The 17752-nt window shown below is 39.1% G+C and overlaps 1 protein-coding gene across 1 annotated transcript in view; it reads right to left on the reverse strand.

Moving 5' to 3' along the window:
* Positions 1-816: 816 nt before the first annotated feature.
* The window catches only part of ACVR1 (activin A receptor type 1), a 121278-nt gene continuing 104342 nt past the window's right edge, over positions 817-17752 (reverse strand). The window contains exons 9-10 of the mRNA XM_053597429.1: positions 2788-2918; positions 817-2032 (exon numbers count right to left, since the gene is read on the reverse strand). Coding sequence (XP_053453404.1) covers positions 1898-2032; positions 2788-2918 — 266 coding nt within the window. The 3' untranslated portion in view covers positions 817-1897. The remainder of the gene's footprint in view (positions 2033-2787; positions 2919-17752) is intronic.

Genomic DNA, 17752 nt, shown 5'->3' on the forward strand with positions numbered 1-17752 from the left:
AGCTGTACACATAAAAATTAAGGTAGTATATTTTATGCTATGTGTAACAAAAATTAACAATTTAATGTTTAATTAAAAATAGTTAAGTGTGACTCTAAGATTCACCCTCCAAATTTTTTTTTTTGAGACACAGTCTCATTATGGCGCCCTCGGTAGAGTGCCATGGCCTCACAATAGCTAGGACTACAGGCACCCGCCACAATACCCAGCCATTTTTTGTTGCAGCTGTAGTTGTTGTTTAGCAGACCTGGGCTGGGTTCAAATCCACCAGCCTCAGTGTATGTGGCTGGCGCTGTAACCACTGTGCTACGGCTGCCGAGCCAACCTAATGAACTTATTAACTTACCTCAGGAGGATATTCCAAAACTTTCACTCCTCTTATTGGGCTGCTATGAACCCTACCTTTTTAATTTGGTTGTACGAACATTAGGAAAAACTATTAAGAATGGACTCTCCCAAGCAGCGATGTGGGATGCTTTACAGTCACATAAGTCATTATACCAAACAATGCCACGATAGACTTTGTCCCACTTATACTTAACCTCCTCCCCTCAGTGAGAAAAGTGGGTCAGAGAGATCTGTCACTTTAAAGTTGAGGAAACTGAGAAAAAAAATCACAACCAAAAGAAGAAACAAAGCTCAAGTTTCCTGATATCAAATTTAAGCTGTAAGACATCCTCATAGTACCCTCAAGTTCATTACTAGACTTTAAAAGTGAATTCAATTTACAAATTTGTTTTGTGCTTTTATTGCTCCCATAAGAAAATGCTTAATATTGCATAGATCTTTTTTAGACACTGAAAAACAATTTCATTGTTTGACTTGAAAACAGTTTATTTAATTTATACAAATAACTACTAAATACAAAAAGTAGATTAAAACAAAATAGTTATTTTTTTTCTGGCAGAGTTTAAATGCACATAATGGATAATTCTGAAGAAAATGCATTTTCCCCACAGCGTTCAGGACTAAAATTCTACTGAAATCTTTGCTTCTAAATCAGTAATATATTCGGTGGTGTCACATGGGTAATGGCTAAATATGTTCTGCATATGAACTGAAAAAAAGTTACAGTCTACACACATACAAATGTGAAGCACTTAAAATGTGAATTTAACTGATAATAAAAGAAAATGTCCATTTCAGAGTATAGTGTTAAAAACATTTCGGTAATAAAATCATAAGACCACATAAAAATAAGCTTTAACACATGCACGAAGCAGTTTTGTAAAAACTGCTAAGTGCACAAGTAATAAATAATTTGCAAAGTTGTGTATAAACAATTCCTAATGTTCGGCATCATTGTAAACATCAGCACATGTGTAAAATGCAGCAAAGTCTGACATTATGTTTTGTTTTGCCAAATTGAATTCCTATTATTCAAAGACAGACCAGTGGAGTAAGCAACCAACATTTTGGCAAGTTGGGTTTTTAAAATTAAGAGTAACAGTGCAAGTAAGGAATGCAAAGAATTCCTAGTGCAATAAAGAAGAGAAGCACAGGCAATATTGCTGATTAAAAATTCGCCACCTCCTTGAGTTTCCCGTGGGGAGTGTCTAGGAGACTTGTGAAAGATATGCAAAGCCATTGTCTTAATGCCCAGATCTCTTTTAGGATTCTCTGTGTTCCTCCAGTTCCCTACCTTTGCAACAGTGTCTGTCCAACATTAGTCTCTGCAGTGTGAACAGTTCGTGAAATGCCCAGTTCACAGTCATTGAGAGAGGTTAGGGTGGTTTTCGTGTCTCCCCAACACATGGCTGGGTAAGATGTCTGCCGTATTGATGCAGCCACTGGGGGAAGGAGACAGATGGATTCTGTTCTGACAAACAGGCCAGCATTAGGTCCCAGCTGGACAACAACAACAACGTCAATCTTCCTTCCTGACACCATGAAAATGTCAACAGTCAGTTTTCAATTTGTCTAGGGAATTATCAATTTTGGTCAAAGTCTTTTTGATGCGCAGAGCTGTGAGTCTTGCTGATGGGTTCTGATACCAGCATTCTTTCATGAGCTTGGCCAGAGAGGTTAATGTCTGAAGAGAGAAAGAAGGAAGGACACAATGACATAGTGACTTTTCAGGAGCCCCGCAAGCTAGGCTGATGTCTCGTGACTGTTTTGAAGAGCTCTGCAGGTCTTTTGAAGTTAAAGTGATGTTACTGTCATCTCCTCTGAACAAATAATCAAGGCCTTAACTACTGATGAAGAAGCCACTCTCATAGAGTTTTATGAACACTGTCCTTTGGACTTCAGATCCAAATAAATTACATAGGCCAGATTGAACCCCTTGATGATTTTATAGGTGTTAAAAGCAGTAATACTAACCTAGAGATAACACTAACATTTCCAAACAGGGTCATTTCTCAATGTCTCAGACCTCACTTGTGAGTAGCAACACAGGATTTTCAGCAGTCGGGAGCTGTGTTTGAGATTTCAGACATGCAGAGGTGGAAAGGAGATTAAAAGCATCAAAGTCTCTCAGTTTAAACATGACACTGCAGTTCTAGAGCTAGGAGCAGCAGTAACAAGTCACCCATTCCTGGAGCCGGTCAGTCATAGACATTTTTGTGAATGCTGTCACTTACTATCAAGATCTATCAGATATGGCTGCTGCAAGAACTTTTCTGAACCTACTCAAGTATGTCTAAGACCCTTCTATGTAAAACAGGGAAGGAAAAACAACAGATACGCAGGGCAGATCACTCGCATACTATGCCAGTTAAAACAGAAGGGCGAACAAGGAGGGAACAAACAGGGATTGCTCTAAAATGGAGAAACCAGCTCTCTTACCGGGTCTGAGAACCATCTGTTGGGTATGTTTGGCCTCTGCTGATCCACACAGACCACTTTCCTCATGTCTTCAAAACTTGGGTCGTTGGGAACCACATCGTAGAATGGCGGCTTGTAATCCTCCACTATCCCTGCACATAGGACAAGAATGGGGTTGGGTCAGCAAGGGAACAGAGATGCCTCCCAGATTTTACTGGTGAGGGTCACAGGTTTACAATGTGACAGAAAAAGGACTCATCAACTTCCTCATGCCTCCTGGCAGCTCTGGGAGCCACAGGTAGGTTCTAAAATACGTGGAGAACAAGGCAATAAGAATATACTCAGTTGGTAATCAGAGGAAGAATAATTATTAGAAGAAAATGTGAAAACTTCTCAGGTAACCACATAATAGTTATATTAGTAGCTCTGTCATGCACAATTGGGGTACTGGAGACCCAGGATAAAAATTCCCTTGGTGATTAAAAAAGATACAAGACACCTAAAGAAAGTTCATGAATTTGGTGGTTTCAAACCACAAATACAAACAAAAAGTCATCCACAAATTAGTGTTAGAGGCAAATTAATGAATCAGGACTATCATCAAAATTCCAGATTTTGTTATGAAATTGTATTGTCAAAAACATCATTGTTACAAAAGAATCCCTCCCATTAAGAGGAATACAAATAATGTAATACGATTTCCTCATTCACTCATTGTATGTGATATATACTCAGTAGCCTCTGTCAGACACAGCTTTCTGTTTGAGAACTCTACTATTTACTCTCAGATTGTTGGCACAAAATAAAATGTAGAGAGGGTGGCCACTTGGGAGGGCAAAGGAATAGTAACGATGGAAAAATTGTTCCCTTACCCCAGGGCAAATATAAAAGTGGCTAATTTCAGCTTCTGTCCCTGCATAATTTCTAAAAGCTTAGAAACCTTTCCCCCACCCCAGAAAATGTATATCAATTCCTTATTTTAAGTCAAAAACATTAAAACTTCATCATTTGGGATTAGATAATTGATACTTTCCCTTGTAGAGACAAAACCAAAATAGCTATGATTTCCTTTCCCTCTTCAAAGGCTTTAACAATGAGGACAGTAGATAACTTGCTTTATCATCCTCCTTCTTTCCTCCATGCAATGTTTTTCTATTCCTAAATACCTACGAGGTTGTTGGGGAAGACAGAAGGATGTGAAAAAAATTATCATTTAGGTTTTTCTAGTGCCCACAAGCCACCTGAAAAGCTTCAATCCCTTTTTCTTTTGTCATAAAAATTACTTGCCAGTGAGAAACCATTCCCGCAAATCCTATATAAATACAAACCATTTATGCAAAGATTAGATATGATAAGGAGCATCTGTTCAAGAAATACTACAGATTTTTTTAAAACTTCATAAATTTAACTAAATAAGAGTTTATTTTAAAAATGGAAAGTGGTCTATATTTTAAAAAATTCTAGTTAACATTCTTTCTTAATTCTAAATAACTTATCCACATTGTGTAACTGTATTTGTAATGTGTAGCAGGCAGTGGATTAAAACCTTTCCTGCAAATCATGAACCCCTCATATTTATTGGGTATCAACAGCTGCTTTCAGAAGACTTAGAATACCTTATCACAGAGGCCTTGCCTACTTCTCCTGAAAGGATCCCAGAAACCATTCAAACAAAAATGTTTTAGTTCTTTTCAGTACTAAGAAACAACACCTAGGCCCAGCTCAGTGGCTCACGCCTGTAATCCTAGCACTCTCAGAGGCAGAGGTGGTAGATTGCCTGAGCTCACAAGTTCGAGACCAGCCTGAGGCAGAGCAAGACTCCTGTTTCTAAATGCAGCCGGGGGTTGTAGCAGGTGCCTATAGTCCCAGCTACTTGGAAGGTGAGGCAGGAGGACTGCTTGAGCCCAAGTGGTTGAGGTTGCTATGAGCTGCGATACCAAGGCACTCTACCAAAGGCAACAAAGTAAGACTCTGTCTCTAAAAAAAAAATAAAGAAAAGAAAGGAAAGAAAGAAAGAAAAGAAACAACACCTAAAACATAACCGAACATGGACCCAGAGAGGTAACTTATATCCTTTCGAAACCCAAATAAATTTATAGAAAACAGTAAGGGGAGAGCCCTTCACTATCTCCCAATTTTTCTGAGAGAAAACACATTTAATAGAGTAGCTTAAATGTTAAAAAAAAAAAAACAAAATCAAGCATATTAGCTAAATATTTGGGGTTAAGATGCCTGTTGAGAAGGGTCATATGAATTTGAACAGTAATACAAAGTTGGAGTTTTCTATACATGCAAAAGAAAATAAAGCATGGCTGCATTACTAAAATGTGGGATCTAGCGATATCCAACAATGAATTTCACTATATGAACTGAAGTTTTCTCTTGTTTCTATTTCCTGTATTTTAATCTTGTTTTAACAAAAGGACTTAAGTTTTAAAAGACCATTGAACTGATTATGCCTGGAGTTTGGTCAAACCTTTATTCAACTATTGGCCAGTTATTGACTGTTTCCATCTTACACTGGCCCTCCTTCTCCAAAATAACTAAAGCTGGGATTAAACTCTAGCAGGCACCTGAACTCCCTCTGATCAAGGGAAGCATGATTTCAATCAGTTGAAAGTACATCATGTATCTACTATGTACAAAATGCATATTGAATGTCAAGGGTGATGGAAGCATAAGACATGCTCTTGTTTTTCAAAGAAATCAAAAGCTAGTGGAAGAGCAAAAGAAGTCCTTCTCTTTTTTCCCTGGACAATGGAAATCTTGTCAACAAGAACCTCACATTTATATTAGAAGGACAAATGTAGATTAGAAATTCCCATTCTGTTTTCACTTGTTAGCTCTCAAGTTGACTCCATAACCATTTTGATTCCTTCACCTGTGTGTGCCTGAGATCGTGTTGGGCAGGAAAGATACAAAAGTAAAAAAGATGTGGTGCCGGTGACTTGAAGCAGAATAATGGGAAGCATGGTTGGAAAAAATAAAAAATAACAGACGAGCATGAGAAGTAGCAGAAGAGGATGGGTGGGACTGTGGTACTTAGCAGGACTCAGAAGGAGCAGCTGTGTAGCTTACTAAGCACCTTGGATGAACACTGAGTGCCGTGGAAGCACAAACAAGCTTTCAGACAGAAAGGGAAGAATTTACAAGGCAGAAACAGGACAGAGGAGAGTAAGTACCAAGGAGACAGTGCAGTCCAGGCAGAGGGAAGGTATGAGGCCAAGACAAGAACTTAGAAAGAATCCTCAGGTGGTGCAGAGACAGAAGTTCCTCGCGACCCACGTGGGGCACACACGGTGGTGGGAGAGAGGGAGGAGAAGCCAGGGTGGGTGGGAGATGAGGCCAGCCTGTCTGGTGACAAGTGTGTCAAGGTAGGAAGTGACTGACTTACAACTGTGCCTTATTTATGCCAGAAATTGACAAACAAACAGGGCAGCCAGGCAAAAAAAGTGAACTTCAAGTCCTTTAAAAGCAGTACCCAACCAGCAGCTAGCTGCCAAATCGTGAGCCAGCAAAGAGGACAGCATGAATTCAGGAAAGTCACTAAAAATACACGGTACTTCAAGTGCCAAATGAGTGGTATGAACAACAAATGATACAGGAATGCAGGGGAAGAGGAACTCTTAAATAGTGGTCAAGGAAGGAACAGACTGAGCCAGGCCTTGCCTTCATGTAAGGCGGCTGGTGTGACTCAAAGGGGCCACGAGAAAGGAATCATTATTCATAACCTACTCCCCCACAACCTTTAGGCATGTGTATCTGATTTATACGATTGTTTTTTCCTGGGCATATGTCTAAATGAACGTTTTTTTCTTCTGCAGGGCAAGCCTAGCTTCACCAACCAATATCCCTACCATTAATCTGTAAACCCCTCAGCTGCCAGGCCTTGGTTTTCCACCACCTTTGAAGTGCACACAAAGGTGCTGACATGCAGAGCAACAAGAATGCCCTAGAAAGTGCTTCGAATAGCAAGTCTCTATAAAATTCAGGGGTCCAGAATCAGTCCTTCCTACAGAGCTTGCCCACCAACCACTTGGACCAGATAATCCTCTTTTCCCCTTTGACGGCTGCATGTGGGACCCGCAGGTCCCCCTGCTCAGTCCTCCCCTGCCAGCCCTCCACCATATCCCTCTGTGTCCAGCAAGATCTTTAGGAAAACTGAGGCAAGAGCTCCTGTGCCCCAGCTCTGCATGCACCCATCAGTGCTGTCCATGGAGCGAGCTCCTTCTCCACTGAAGTCCATGCCCACCACTGTCCTTATGTACGTGGGCATCACTGCACCTCAATTACTTGCAGTCCAATCAGCAGGCTATCTTTATGAATTCCTTCAGCTCTCCTTTCTGGCTGGCATAGCACTCTTCATCCATTACCTGATTTTATTTCTCATTCCTAAATGCACCTCACATCCCCCATCTTGTCCAACTGAGCTCCTTATGCTTCCTGTCCACTGAGAACACCCCCTCCATCCCTAGTTCCACAGCGTGGGGACCTTGACAAAGCTCAGTGCCCACCCTACACTCAGCCACCTCACAGTGTACCTCAACCACAGTGGCTTGATCTAGTGATTTATAATTTGACCGTTCAGTGAAAATGTGAACATCTTTAAATTGGATTATTTGGGGTTTTGTTTCTTTTTTTTTGGTCAACTTCTTCCCCAGAGCCTAACACAATACCTAGAATATTATAGACACTAAATACACATTGACTAATATTAGTCAAGTGAGTGCTGTTTATATATAAATGTCTACAATCCTTTAACCAAAATTGCTGCGGTTAGATGTGTTTGCAGAATTTCACAAAGGTAACAGGAGGCGTACCCTATGTTACCGGAGTTTGAGGAGCAGCCTGTGAGCAAATACAATTCTTCAGCAAAATACATAAATAGTCACACTAAATGGAATAAATAATGGGCTATAAATAGATTGAGGTCCACTTGATTATCACACGAGTTCTGGTCAGATGTTCTGACAAGTTAAGTTATGAAAAAGCTTTAGAGTTTCAAAGCTTTGGGGACTTCTCAGCTGCAGATAAGTAATTGTGGACCCAGCTACATGTTGAATAATCCAAAGGTGAGGTGAAGGGGCATTGATGGGATGTGTCCAGCATCAGTATAGATCGCAACTTTCTTTTTCTTAAGAAGAAAGTGAGGACCACACTGGGGAAAGTACCTGTTCAAGTTCACAGCTAATTAATGACAAAGTTAAACTAGAATCCAATTCTGTTTCTATTCTAGTATTCTCCCCAACAAGCCAACCGTGGGATAATGACAAGCACCACTCTTCACACAACTCTCCTGCCACAGCCTCCTGGCTTCCTGTTTCGTTGTCTCTCCTCACTCTCCCTTTGGGGTAGTGACATCTGACATCCAGGGTAAGGGCAGAGTCCCTGGCATCTGTTTGCATACAGAGAGCTAATGTTAACAGTTAACTCCTATGCAAATACTGAAATCCAAAAAAAAAAAAAACAAATACTGAAATCCTTCACAGACTAGGACATTAGAAGTAAAACCATTTTAGAGAGAAAAAAATAGAATAGTGCATATTTAGCTTCTGAGAGGATTGTAAGTTAATACAGTGTTTCCTTCAGGGGTGGCACAGTGAGAAAATCGGATGTGGTTCATGGACAAAGATTTTCATCTTAATTTCACATTTATTTTCATAGTTACCTCCCATTTTATCCCATGTGATACCGGATTTCCATTTCCAGCAGTAGTATTAATTCCCTTTCAAAACAAAATTAAGTTTGAAAAGAATTAGCCAGTTTGAAGGAAAAGAGTGTATGGATAATGGTATAGGTAGCATTTGGATGGGGGGGGGGACCATGAAGGTAGTATGCGCATGAATGAGACAGGCATTCTTCCTGGTGAGATGAGACTCAGAAAGGTATTTGCAGTATTTGTTGTGTTAATTCACCTCATAAGGGGACTTAAAAAATATTTCTCACGCCACGACACACATAGAAAATGACTTGCAGAGAGGCAGAGAGGATGGCAGACCAGAGGTCTGGCTCCCTGGCCCTGCCTCCTTGCCAGAGGGAGTTAAGAGAATCAATACCTCAGGCATTCCCGATAGCTGTGGCAGGCTCTCCTTTCTGAAAGCAGGAGTTGGAAGGATAGCCCTGCCCCCTGCTAGGTCAAGTATATGCTGTGACAGCTGTGTCTGCCCCCGAAGCCCCCCTGCCATTTACTGGCATATGGAACCATATACATTACCCAAAGTGAAAACTAACTGTATTCTTGAGAATCTATGCTAACATTATAAAATTATTTTCTATTACTAAAATTCTCATCGATGTAACCTAGCAAAAGTAAACAGTTCATACATGACTGTGTAGTCGGGTCCTACTAGAAGTGTTTTGTTGATAGGTATATTACCATTAAGTTTTCAGAGGAGAGAGCAAAAAGCCTAGGAGAGAGGCACGGCCATTCTCTGAGTTAAACTATGAACTAGATGCCTGACAGCCTGCACACAACCAAATCCCAGAAAGAGAGAAGCAATGCAAACGTGGTGGCTGTGAGGGAAGACCCTGGAGAAGGTGATTCCATTCCCTGAGGGACGGGGCTGTGATAAGGTGTAAGACATTTATAGACCTGGTGGAGGACAGCTCTTAGAGGTATGTCGAGGCAGAGAGATGACTCATCAGTAAGCAGCCGCCAGGGAAGTCCTGTGAGCTTCTGGTTTTGTCATGAGGTCAGTTGACTACCCTCCTTCTATTCTGGATCTCTAAATCAGGGACACAAAATTCTAGGAAATCACGGTGGAAAAATTCTTCCCTCTAACCCAACCTCTGTATTCCTGCCCAGGCCCGTAAGTCAACTTACCTAAAGGCTAAAACAAACAAACTAGTGAAATTGCTTTAGTGAATATGAAAAATTTTCCCTAATATGACTCATCTTTTTATTCAAACCATAATGTACTCTAAAGTAATGAATTGAAATCATGAGACAGGTTGGGTATTAAGTTGCAGAAGAAAATAAAAGTTATAGAAGTTGTCATGGTTGCTGTACACAAGCTCACTGTGCTCAGAAAGAGGAGTACATGGCGTTCCCTGGCTGGTTCAAGGATTAATTATAAGAGTTTTGTTCCAAAGTATGAGAGCCAAACATAAGCTTCTTCCAACATGTATTTCCTAGTCCTTACCTCATAAGAAGTACAGGTTGGCCAGCAAGAATTTTTCTACAAGGTAGTGTTTGACACATTTTTACACTAGATGCCATTACGAAATGATCAGAGCCAATAATAGTAAATAAGAAGGTGTCCACAGAGCCTTCCTGCGGTCAGTGAAGAGGGGAAATAATGCGGTATCAGGGCCAAGTGGTGGCATTACAAGAGGCAGGACACAGCAGCTAAGATCGGCAAGCCCACAGGTGGCCGTCACCACCTGTTCCCAATGAAAAGGCAATACCAAAGCACTTACCACATGCCAGATACCTGCTAATAAATAAATGTAAAATTCCAATACAAATATAAAATGTAACACAGTTTTATGTTTGTGGATCACTTGAGGATCATATTGCTAGATGCTTTATATGCACGATTTCATTAAATTACCCTAACTTTTTAAATGAAATTATTATTATCAGTGACATAAGCGTCATCATGTTCTGATGATGTCAGAGCATGATGTCAGAGCCTGGAATGTTACCAGTTCCATCTTGCTACCTCCATGGGCCCAGGACAGGCACCGCACAGCTCCAGGGTTGGTATTCACACAGGCTTCTTCTGTGTGCAGTGCTATGGCCTTGAGAGAACCATAGCAAGGGAAGACAGAAGCACATCATGGTAGGGTGTCTAACAAACAGGTATTTGGTCTTCTACCAGTGTCTGTCTACACAACCTACACTGCCTTTTCAAAAGTCCTAATGTATGTTTGGATGGGAACCCTGGTGTCAAACGTTCTAACCACAGAACTACCATATCAGAAATTCGGGGGTTGAGGCCTAGCCTGTGTGATGTCTTAACCAAGCGCTCTTGGTCAACCTGACGAATACTCCAGTTTAACTATTGATCCACACAACCCCCTGCCTTAAGTTCATATAGAAAATTCACACAAGAAAGCTGAGAAAACCATTTTCTTTCCTACCAATTCCAAGTTCCGTGTCAAATTAAACACCGAATGTAAATTCTAAAAGATACTACTAAGAAATTTTCGGGTATGAAAATGGACTTAACTCTCATTTCCTGTACAGAAACAGCATGAAGTGTATTATTAGTGGCAAATAAATGTAAAATTCCAATAAAAATATAAAATGTAACATATTTTTATGCTTATAGATCACTTGAGGATTATACTGCTTCAAGAGAACTATCTGGTCATCAATTTTCATAATAGACTCAGAAACCCAAAGGATACATAATTATAATGACTTTCTTAATATAAGATATTCATATATTTAAATGAGGAGCATCTTATATGCAATAATTTCAAAAATATATGTTCTTTTAATGACAGTTCCTAAAGCTGGTAAGAAAGTGAAACAAGTACATCACACCTTGGGGTAAGGGGGATGTTGTAAATTAGCACAGCTCTTATGGAAAGCAACTTGGCAGTATGTGTCAAGCCATAAAAACATCCACACTTTTGGGCGGCACCTGTGGCTCAAGGAATAGGGTGCCGGCCCCATATATCAGAGGTGGTGGGTTCAAACCCAGCCGCGGCCAAAAACCGCAAGAACAACAACAACAACAACAACAAAATCCATACTCTTTGACCTATTAAATCTACTTCTTTTCAGATTAAGAATCAATTCTCCAAATGAAAGTCAAAGGAACAAAAAAGCTTACTACAAACCCCAAATGGAGAATACAGATGTCTGATAACATGGAAATGGTAAAATTACTAAAACATCATGTGACCATTTAAAATAAAATCAAAGACTATTAAATGACATAGAAAAAAACACACAAAAATGAAACAGATGATACAGAATTGAACCTATTTTATAAATACTACAAAGTTTTAAAAATGGATGTATAGAGGAATAGAAGGAAAAAAACATGAAAATTTGATGGCAAAAATTCTCTTATTTTCTACTCATTTTTTTCTGTTTGGGGGTACTAATAATTAAATATTAGTGTTAGTAAAATAGGTTTGCAGGCACCATTAAACACTTTCAAGTTTAAGTTTAAAGTGATTTGTGGGTGGGTGTGTGTACATGTGTTCATAGGACAAGAGGGACTAAAGAAAAGGGGAAAATATCAAATTAGTCATTGTCAAAGGATAGTAGTGGATTTAAAATGAGACATGAGTACCCTTATCTCCCTGCTAAAAATCAACACAGAACAGAAGTTCAACCCACAAAATTTTAGGAACGAGCTAACATTCTGAATGATGATGTAAGAGAGGGAGCAATAAATCAAAAAAAAAACCCAAACATTCTCCCTTCCTCTGCCCTCTGTGATTTTTTTTTTTCTAAAATAAAGCTAAATACAGGAACCAGCAAACAAGCTACCATTTGTTGAGCTAAATTTTAAACTGATGACTCTTAACTTCAAACTGACTACTATTAATCACAGCTTAGCTTTAAAAGCCATTTGGGTATATGCCTACGACACAGAGAGTAGGTTTGCAACATGAGTTCTTACAAAGCTTGAATCCCAAGTTCAGCGGGCCTGCTTGGCTGTGGTCGGCCCACCCACAGCTGGAAATGCTGTGTCCTGGCTCTGGAATGCCAACTTCCTCTTCATCTGGGGCAATGCTTCTCTAACTTGCCTGTCAAGATAAACTAATCAGGTTTGATTAGCTTTGTATATTCAAAGGTGCTAAAGTATGGTTGGGGAGGGGCTGAGGAAATGAACTCAATGTGCAATTGCAGGCAAAGTTCAGAACTTTATAAATCAGCAAAACAATCTCTCTGTTGCAAACAATTCTCGAGGGGCTTCAAGGGCACAAACTGCAAGCCAGTAGCTCCCAACGATTGAGAAACAATTACCAAGAAAATGTTTATGACTCCATTAAAAAAAAAAAACTTTAAAAGAACTGTCAAGTTACAATCGATACAGGTTTAATCTGAAATACTTGCTTTCATACCCTCAAAGAATTTACTCAAACCAGACATGCTCTGCTGTTAGAAAAGAGGCTACCATAAAAGCATACCAGTTTTAATTACTGTACACCAAACTTTATTAAATTACCCTAATTCCACTTCCCTCACAAAACTTCCTAATGCCTGGCTATATTATTCACAAAAATTATGACTGTCCCACAAATCTTAATCCTTTGGATAAGGAAGGTGGGATCGTGCACAGATGTTAGAAACTTCTTCACACGTTATCTCTTCAAATACTTCAAATCCAAGATTCCAATGGGTCATAGGAGGGTAAAATGAAAAGTATCTTTTGGAAATGAACAATGATCTAAATATATGGCACTTTCTTCTGTTTTCCTGGAACAATTTCAGACACATGCTCTGTGAAATAAGATTTTTAGTTGTGAAGATATGAAGAGGTTCATCCAGTTGAGTCAAAGGATTTTGCTAAAAAAACTACTTTGTGGGTAGTTGGGGCATACCCAATTTGAAAGAGTATACTTAGTACTTTCAGAATACAATGTACTTAAAGTAAAGTTCAACAATATATTTGTGGCTGACTTGAGAACACAAAAGACAAGAGTGAGAGTGCATGGTAGGGGGCACAGGTTAAAAGTGATTGATAAATGCTTCCATCACTGATAAGGCAACACCTTTTCATAAAACTACTTAAAAATGATCAACATAAGCCACCTATACAGGGTTTCCTAGATTTAAATTTGACTCGTTCAGAAGGTATAGCCTGCTTATTATAAAGAAGTGACTTCTGAGTATACAAACTGAGGCTTTCCTCAATAATCCAAATTTAAGAAGTAAAAATAACTAAAATTGTAGAAATCACCCTTACATTTACTTGATCACTTTCCTCAAGTTAAACCTACCTTTTGAGACGAGTAAAGAAGGAGGGAGGGTGGGAAGACTGGCAAAATACAAAGATGGAGGAAGAATGGAACGAAATATGGACCAGTCAGTCTTCTATTGCTGGCACCTGCAGGCATCAAGGGAGAGCCTGACAATAGGCCTGCCCTACCCATTGCTGGTGCCTGCATGTGCCACTGGGAGCCTGAAGACAAGGTCTGCCCTGCCCTGCCCAGTACCACCCCTATCAGTAGCCATGTGCATCATCTGGGGACCTGAGGACTGACCTGCCCAGCCTGCTGTAACTGGTACCCATGCACATGTTCTAGGAGCCTGTGAATGGGTCTGCTCTAGTTGGTAGCCACATACATGATCCAGCAGCCTAGGGACTGACCTGCTCCATGTGCCAGTGTCAGGGCCTAACAGAAACCTGAAGATGGTCCTTCCCAGCCTGATGCCACAATCAGGCACCCATCAGCACATATCACCTAGGAGCCTATGGACCAGCCCACTCATGCATGCCACCTGGGAGCACAAGGGTAGGCCTACCAACACTACTGCCATCATTGAAGTCATGCCTGCTACCCAAGGATCTGCCTGTCCAGACCCACAACCACCAGTGCCCATATATAATACCCAGAGGCCCAAGAACTAGCAGGACTACCTGCTGCTGACACCACTGGGTGCCTGAGGACCAGCATAACCAGCATCCCTCTCCCCAGCAAAGCCTCCCCACAGCCTTCACCAACAATTGTGGCCTAAGCCATACACACCGCTGACACTGACTACAGCTGAAGAAATCATACAGAGACTATGCTACTGAACCCATCTGGAATCTAAGACAAAGCACTCTACTTACCCAGCACTATAAAGACACCTATAGAAAAAAAGTCTTCACTACAAAAGCCAATCCATAAACTTGAAAGAAGTGATATTATACAGAATATGGAGATATCAATGTAAAGACAGAAGAAACACACAAAGGAAACATGACACTTCCAAAGGAACACAGTGATTCTCCAGCAACAGATTCCAACAAAAGAGAAATCTATGAAATAGCAGAAAAAGAATTCAAGATAATGATACTAAAGAAGTTCAGTGAGATACAAGAGAACACAGAGTAAAAAATACAAAGAAACCAGAAAAACAATTCAAGAGCTAAATGAGAAATTCAGCAAAAGACAGACATCACAAAAAAGAACCAAACAGAAATCCTGGAATGGAAGAATTCAATGAATGAAATAAAAAACACAATTGAGAGGTTCAACAATAGACTAGATCAAGCAGAAGAAAGAATTTCTGAACTTAAAAACAGGTCTTTTAAAATAACCCAGTCAGATAAAAATAAGCAAAAAGAACAAAAAAGAATGAAGAAAGCCTGTGTGACATATGGGACACCATAAACCAACCAAATATTCAAATTTTGGGTTTTCCAGAAGGAGAAAAAATGGGCAAAGGCATAGAAAACTTATTTAACAAGATAAAAGCTGAAAACTTTCCAAGTCCTGCAAAAGATATAGACATTCAGATACAGGACGCTTAACAATCCCCAAATAGATTCAACCCAAACTAGCCTTCTCCAAAGCACACTGTAGTGAAACTGTTAAAAGTCAAAGAGAAAGAGAGAACTCTAAAAACAGCAAGGGAAAATCATAAAGTCACCTCCATTCAACAGTGGATTTCAGAAGAAATCTCATAAACCAAGAGACAATGGGATGATATATTCACAATGCTGGAGGGAGGGGAAAAAAAAATCCTGCCAGTCAAAAAAACTATATCCAGGGAAGCTATTCTTCATGAATAAAGGAGAAATAAAGTCTTTCCCAGACAAGCAAAAACTGAGGGATTCATCACTATTAGAATGCCCCTATAAAAAAACGCTTAAGGGAATCCTGTATCTGGAAGTAAAAGGATGATATCTACCATCACGGAAACATATGTCAGGATAAAATTCACTGTTAAAGCACACATAAATGAGAAAGAGAAAGGATTCAATGTTACCACTACAGAAAACCTCTATGCTGCAAATGTAAGCGATAAGAGAAGAAGAAAGGAGCAAAGGAACAAAACAACCAGAAAATAATGAACAAAAACACAGGAATAGGTCTTCCCTTACCAATAACAACTTTGAAAATAAATGAATTACATTTCCACTTAAAAGACATAGAGTGGCTAAATGAATAAAAAACAAGGCACAACTATACACCACTTATAAGAAACTCACTTCTCCTATAAAGACCCACATAGACTGAAAGTGAAAAGTTGGAAAAACATGTTCCATGCAAATGGGGGGGAAAAAGTGAGCAGGAGCAGCTATACTACCAGCAGATAAAACAGACTTTAAGTCAAACACTGTAAGAGACAAAGAAAGTGATTATACAGTAGTTCTTCAGTATATGCAGGAGTTGATTTCAGAACCCACTATGTATACCAAAATATGTGCATACTCAAGTCCCATAGTCAGCCCTGCAGGGCCCGTGTGTATGAAAAGTTGGTGTTCCACATACACAGGTTTCACCTCCCATGAATGCTGTCTTTTCAGTTTGTGTTTGGTTGAAAAATATCCATACATAAATAGACCCACATAGATCAAATCCATGTTGCTCAAGGATCAACTTGTATAGTGATAAAGGCATCATGTCAGCAAATGGGAATGGGTATAGCAATTCTAAATGTACATATATGTGACCAGTACCAGAACACCTTAGATATATAAAGCAAATATTATTGATGTGGAGGGAGAAATAGAGTCCATACAACAACTGTTGGGGATTTCGGCACATCATCTAGAAAGAAAATCCACAAATACTAGATTTAAACCACACTTTAGATCAAATGGACCAAACAAAACATTTACAGAACATTTTGTCCAACAGCTGCAGAACACACATTTTTCTCATCAGCACATGGAATATTCTTGAGGACACACCATATGTTAAGCAACAAAAACAAGTCTCAACAAATTTTTAAAAAATCAAAATCTAATCAAGTGTCTTCTCAGATCACAATGGAATAAAACTAGGTATCAATCACAAGGTGAATTCTGGAAACTTAAACAAGGAATTTAAAGAAGATGCTTCTAAACAACCATTGGGTCAACCAAGAAATTGAGAAGGAAATAAAAAACATTTGAAACAAATGAAAATGGAAACACAACATGCCAAAATCTATGGGATTTGCAAAAGCAATGATAACATGGAAGTTTATAGCAATAAATACATACATCAAAAAAGAAGAAAGATTTCAAATAAACACTATACTAATGCATCTCAAGGACTAGAATAGCAAGAAAAAACCAAACCCAAAATTGGTAGAAGGAAAGAAATAAGAAAGATCAGAGGATAACCAAATGAAATAGAAACAAAACCATTATCATCATCATCAATGAAACAAAGAGTTGGTTTTGAAAAGATAAACAAAAATCTAAGTATTAAGTATGCAAAGCAATACAAAAAGAGAAAGACACAAGTAAATAAAATCAGAAACAAAGAAGACAACATTACAACTGATACCACAGAAATATAAAGGACCCTCAGAAACTATTATAAACAATTATATGCTGACAAATTAGAAAATCTAGATGAAATAAATAAATTCCTGGCCACACGTAACCTATCAAGCTTGGACCAGAAAGAAACAAAAAACATCTTGAAAAGAAAAATAATGAGAAATAAGGTTGAATCACAAATAAAAAGTCTTCCAACAAAGAAAAGCCCAGAACAGGATAGCTTTACTGCTGAATTATACCAAACTAATAAAGAATAACTAGTATCAGTTCTTCCTAACTCATTCTACAGGGCCAGCATTACCCAATACCAAACTAGACAAGGATATAGCAAAAAAAGAAAACTATAAGTCAATAACTGCGATGAACACAGATGCAAAAATCCTTACCAAAATACTAGCAAATCAAATCCAACAATACATCAAAAAGATAATATACCATCCATAATCAGGTGAGATTTATCCCAGGAAAGGAAAGACATATGCAGATTAATACATATGATTCACCCATCAACAGAATGAAAGACAAAAAAACATGATCATCTCAATACATACTACAAATTAGGTACCTAAGGAATATATGTCAACATAATA

The sequence above is a fragment of the Nycticebus coucang genome, chromosome 7 (assembly GCF_027406575.1).
Source record: "Nycticebus coucang isolate mNycCou1 chromosome 7, mNycCou1.pri, whole genome shotgun sequence".
NCBI lineage: Eukaryota > Metazoa > Chordata > Mammalia > Primates > Lorisidae > Nycticebus > Nycticebus coucang.